Source organism: Octopus bimaculoides, chromosome 4, assembly GCF_001194135.2.
Source record: "Octopus bimaculoides isolate UCB-OBI-ISO-001 chromosome 4, ASM119413v2, whole genome shotgun sequence".
In the NCBI taxonomy this organism is placed as follows: domain Eukaryota; kingdom Metazoa; phylum Mollusca; class Cephalopoda; order Octopoda; family Octopodidae; genus Octopus; species Octopus bimaculoides.
In genome coordinates this window covers 73,712,695-73,718,416 of record NC_068984.1, presented here as the reverse complement: position 1 = coordinate 73,718,416, position 5,722 = coordinate 73,712,695, and the positions used below count along the sequence as shown (strand labels likewise).

Here is a 5,722-nt window from a genome sequence, read left to right as displayed (position 1 = left end):
AGGGAGAGAAAGAGAGGAAGGAAGGGAGAGAGAGAGGAAGGGAGAGAGGGGGGGAGAGAGAGAGAGAGAGAGGGGTAGAGAGAGAGAGAGAGAGAGAGAGTGCAAGTAAGCTTTAGTGAGTTAGAGTGTGAAGACTAACCCAATTATTAAATGATCTTAATTTATAATATCGATGGCCTCAAATGTTTGCGTGAAGCAGGTACTTCCAAAGAAATAACAATGGGATCGGGAGTGGAAAATAAAAGTTTCAAATAGTTTAGAGTCAATTACTTGCTACTTGCCTCATAAGTCAGCCTCTTCTTAGTGCGGTTTGGAACATTCAATACATGTATTGCACTGGAATTTAGAGAAAATAATAACAACATATTGTTATACTTAGGGATGGTCATATATTGCCAATTAAACACATGCACTATATATTTAGTCTTCACTTCAGCACTATTACTATTATTTTAGGTTCTTTGTCAAAGTTTTTTTCTCACACATTGTGACCTCTTCAGCACTTCTCTATTTGAATGTTTTTTTTTGTTTTTTTGTTGACAACAATATTCCTACATAATTATTGTGTTATGACTTTTTACTAACAAAATAAATGATTTGTTATTGGACTGGACCATTTGTGAGTTAGAGACCTTTGCAACAAACAATACAAAGTAATGCTGTAAACATGAGCAGACCAAATTACCAATCTCTCAGGTAATTTATCTAGTACCTCGCCTAACAACTTGGTCATTCATGAGCTTTATGTATGCAGGCAATACTGAAACAAGGTAAAAAAAAAAGATTAAGTAAACAAACAGGTAGACAGATATATTTGATTCTAGAATCTTACTTGGCTTTCACTTCAGAAGTGATAACAATCTCCCCCATTGCGAGAGGGCTTGTGGCATTACCAACCAGATTTATGTCTTCAATAACAGCATTTCCATTCATCAGCACTAACTTGCCCTGTAATGAGAAATTATAATTACTCAAACATTACGACAGCTCTCCCTTCCACCCTTCTTTAACTATTGGCTTCACACAAACCAATGAGGGAGCATCTATGTGGTTGTATAACCTGCTGGATATATATGGCAATTAGATTTACCTCAAATCACACCTGACTGTTGTACGAAAGGAAACATTGGATGAAGTATTTCTCAATATGCTACGTCTGAAATACTATTGCTTGTAAGACTGCTTTGAGCGAAACTTCAAGTTAAATACCACAAACAACAACACCAGCAATATTTCAAACTAAATATTCTTTTCTGCTCTAGGCACAAGGCTTGAAATTTTTTTGGCGGGGGAGGGCAGTCGATTAGATTGACCTCAGTACGCAACTGGTACTAAATTTATCAACCATGAAAGGATGAAAGGCAAAGTCAGCCTCGGCGGAATTTGAACTCAGAATGTAAAGACAGATGAAATACTGCTAAGCATATCGCCCAGCGTGCTAACATTTCTGCTAGCTCACTGCCTTATTTTATACTAAATATTCCAATTCTACTGTTAGTAGTAGTTGGAATAAGGCGGTGAGCTGGCAGAATCGTTACCTTGTCAGACAAAATCTACATAATGGTATTTCTTCTCACATTTAACATTCAGGATTCAAATTCTGCTGAAGTTGACTTTGTTTTTCATCTTTCCAGGTCAACAGAATAAATTCTAGTTAAACACTGGGCTTCATGTAACTGACTTACACTCCTTTAAAATTGCTTGTCTTGCACCAAAACTGAAGCCATAAACAGTAGCATAAATAGTATTAACAATTCTTTCTTTTCTTTGTTTCAGCCATTTGACTGTGGCCATACTGGGGCACGACCGTGAAGGGTTTTAGTTGAACAACTCAACCTCAGGACTTATTTATTTAAGCATAATACTTATTCTATTGTTCTCTTTTGTCGAACTGCTAACTTACAGGGACAGCCACAAAGGCACACACACACACACGATGGGCTTCTTTCAGTTTTTTTCAGTTTCCATCCACTTACAAGACTTTGATTGGCCTGAGGCTATAGCAGAAGACACTTTCCCAAAGTGCCATGCAGTAGGACTGAACTCTGAACCATGTTGTTGGGAAGCAAGCTTCTTACCACACAGCCACGCCTGCTCCTATTATTCAAAAGTCATTATTAGTGGTGAAGATGAGTGGTGCAGGGGTTAGGGTACTGGGTTCATGACTGTAAATTGATTGGATCAATCCCCAGACCATGTGATGCAGTCTTCCCTTGAACAAAATTCTTCAATTCATGTTGCTTCAATCCACTCAACTGAAAATTAACATCAGCAACAGTTGCGGCAGGGTAAATCCTGCAACTGATTGGCTCCCTGGTCAGGAAGGATTCTTGTATCTCAGTCCCTTATACATGATGTAAAAGGATAAACAAAAGCTTGAACCTGAAGACTCAAGCAAGACAGACAAATTATTATATGTAATGCAGTGGGGAGTTATTCTGATCCTTAGCAGTTCAGCAATACTTCTGAAGATATTTTGGCCTTATTAGACCTTAACAGCAAAACAGTCTAACTGTGGGTTCTTTGATAAGACGTCATTACTTTTTAATTATACATGGAACATGTAGTTTGTAAAAATATCACCCATGTGAAGACATACTTGTATAATTATTCACTACAGTTGACTATCAGTGTGTTCATTTTCTGCTGCTCTTTTAGATTTTGTTTTTAGTGATTAGATTTAATCTTTAGCCATATGAAATCTAATTCATTTTTCTTGGTGTGATCACAACTGATTCACTACTTTTATATGATCATAATCAGCAATTACCTATGCCAGGTTTCTTGTGAGTAAAAGAAAGGAATGGAAAACATTGATAACTGCCTTCATGAACTGTTTAGCCATATAGCCATATAGCAGACAAGCTGACCCACTCACATTTTTTAATGGCAAAGATAGTATCTTTGCTATTGAACTGAGATTATTATTATCATCTTTGTAATTACCTTCATCATTGTACTTCAGAGAGGAAAATTACATACAATCATATGCAAAACTCTGCTTTGAGAAACATCCTACATCCCAGCTTACTATTTCCCTTCCTCACCAAGATCTGCTACTTTACTTCCAACAGCATATTCTGTATTACTCCAGAGATGCATCCTTAATCCATTTAAGGAAAACACCTCAGTCATTTATCTTCCCAAGTTCATTCATTCATTGATATTACATTTGTTTTTCCATACTAGCATGGGTTAGACAACATAATTTTATTTTTTTTTGAGGCATTGTTGTCATAGCTGGATGCTCTTATGGTTGTTAATATTTACCAGATTTTTTTGTATTCATCTTATCTTAGAAAGTACAGAACTTGAGAATAATCTGTTGAGAGGAGAAGTCAAAAAACATCACTACTTGTAGCTCAGTGCAGAATGTAAACATACACAGACACACACACACACACACACACACACACACAACACACACACACACACACACACACACACACATGAAAGGTTTGACTACACAGAGTCTATGGGCTGGCCTTGTGGCAAAATTTGAAACAATGATGCATAGTCTATAGAAGTGTTGACTGAGATTAAGAATAGTGAGAAAAACTTACTTTATATCCCTCTTCTAGTGCTGGTCTGTAACAGATAGGATAGAAAGCAGTGGTATTCGCTGGTACAACCAAACTCTCTGGTCCTGAGAATGGATCTCCTTCAACAATAGCTTTCAGGTTCCAGATATTACTGGTTGGATTTATCTGAAATAAACAAATAAACAAATATTTACAAAACACTGAAAGTGACAGGGAAATTTCAAAAATAGTTTCAAGCATGGCATACTTCAAAAGAAGATAGACTAGTATATAAAACTGCTTTCCACTGCTAAGAGCACTGAAATTTTGAGTGAATATATCTGATTATATAGAAAATTTCTAATATATCAAGTGACCACATTGACAGTGTAGTTTGTTAAAGTCCTTAAACCTTTAACTCCAAAATCAAATTCCATGGGTATTTTAGGAATGATGTTAACCCTTTAGTGTTCACATTATTCTGCCATAATTAATGCTTTTTTATCCACATTGTTTTGAACTAATCATGCATTATCTTGTAGCTATGAGATTTTGATGAGGTAGCTGTTAGTCTTTAAAATGTTATTGTAGGGTTGGTGTGAAAGACTAGATCTGGTCAGTTTGAACATAGAATAGGCAGAATACTTTTGGCCGGATAGACACCATTTCGAGCGTGGCCGTTTTCGTGCGGGTGACACGTAAAAGCACCCACTACACTCTCTGAGTGGTTGGCGTTAGGAAGGGCATCCAGCTGTAGAAACTCTGCCAAATTAGATTGGAGCCTGGTGTTGCCATCCGGTTTCACCAGTCCTCAGTCAAATCGTCCAACCCATGCTAGCATGGAAAGCGGACGTTAAACGATGATGATGATGATGATGATGGCCGGTTTAAATGCTAAAGGGTTAAATATCTACCAAAATATAGAATTGGCATTTTCTGCAAGTCATGTTACCTTAGTAAACTTGACATATCATCATCAGTTAATATCTACTTTTCTATGCTTGCATGGGTCAGACAGAGTATATTTGAGGCAGAGTTTGCACATCAACCTTTACCTAGTTCAAAACCAGGTAATATTTCCCCAAGGCCAGCAAGCTTCTTGCCACACAGTTATGCTTGCACTTCAACAGAAAGTAGTCTCAAACATAACATTCCTTAACAAAAGATAGATTGGTATATAAAACTGCTTTCCCATGGTTTAGGGTAATGAAATTTTGAATGGATATATCTGATTTCTGCAGTAAACGGGTAAAGAAAATCTAATTGTAATTGGTAGCTACCAAGTCATGGACTTTTGAAGTCTTCAACTTAAATTTCAAATATAACTTTGCTCTATGTATTGAGTGTTGATTCTATCTTTTACGCTAGCATCATTTTGTACAATGATTCACACATACAAACACACATGAGCACACACACACACACACATATACACACACGTTAGTTGCTTGGAGATACGAGAGCAGTGTTGGTGTCAGGTGAGCCAGTATTGAAATGGGTAATGAATGAAATAAAATACGACAAGTTAATTCCCACTTACAATTGGGATATCCTGTACTGTCTTCTGTAAAACAGGAGTCTGAAATTCTATTTCTATTTTACTTCCTTTTGGATAAGCTGTGCATTCAAGTTTATAAAGACGTATGTCATCCTTTGCTGACAATAAAATCTGTTGAAAAGAAAGAAAGGAAAGAATAAAAGCTTCTTGTATAAAATCTTCATGAATGCATGATGTTCACAAGGGCAGGGTTTCTCAATACTTTTTGTGCTCATGGAATCCATAAGACTGGGAGAAAATTTTTGAAAGTTATTGATGTCTAAAAAACAAATACTATATCCATATTGCCAATAACCATTAAAATAACACTATACTCTTTACTCTTTTACTCTTTTACTTGTTTCAGTCATTTGACTGTGGCCATGCTGGAGCACCACCTTTAGTCGAGCAAATCGACCCCAGGACTTATTCTTTGGAAGCCTAGTACTTATTCTATCGGTCTCTTTTGCTGAACAGCTAAGTTACGGGGATATAAACACACCAGCATCGGTTGTCAAGTGATGTTGGGGGGACAAACACAGACACACACACACACATATACATATATACGACGGGCTTCTTTCAGTTTGGTCGGCCTGAGGCTATAGTAGAAGACACTTGCCCAAAGTGCCACGCAGTAGGACTGAACCCGGAACCATGTGGT

At 37.1% G+C, this 5,722-nt stretch overlaps 1 protein-coding gene across 1 annotated transcript in view; it reads right to left on the bottom strand.

Moving 5' to 3' along the window:
* The window catches only part of LOC106870898 (cilia and flagella-associated protein 47), a 195,878-nt gene that overhangs the window by 36,069 nt on the left and 154,087 nt on the right, over positions 1–5,722 (bottom strand). The window contains exons 46-49 of the mRNA XM_014917133.2: positions 5,062–5,190; positions 3,564–3,707; positions 833–948; positions 282–336 (exon numbers count right to left, since the gene is read on the bottom strand). Coding sequence (XP_014772619.1) covers positions 282–336; positions 833–948; positions 3,564–3,707; positions 5,062–5,190 — 444 coding nt within the window. The remainder of the gene's footprint in view (positions 1–281; positions 337–832; positions 949–3,563; positions 3,708–5,061; positions 5,191–5,722) is intronic.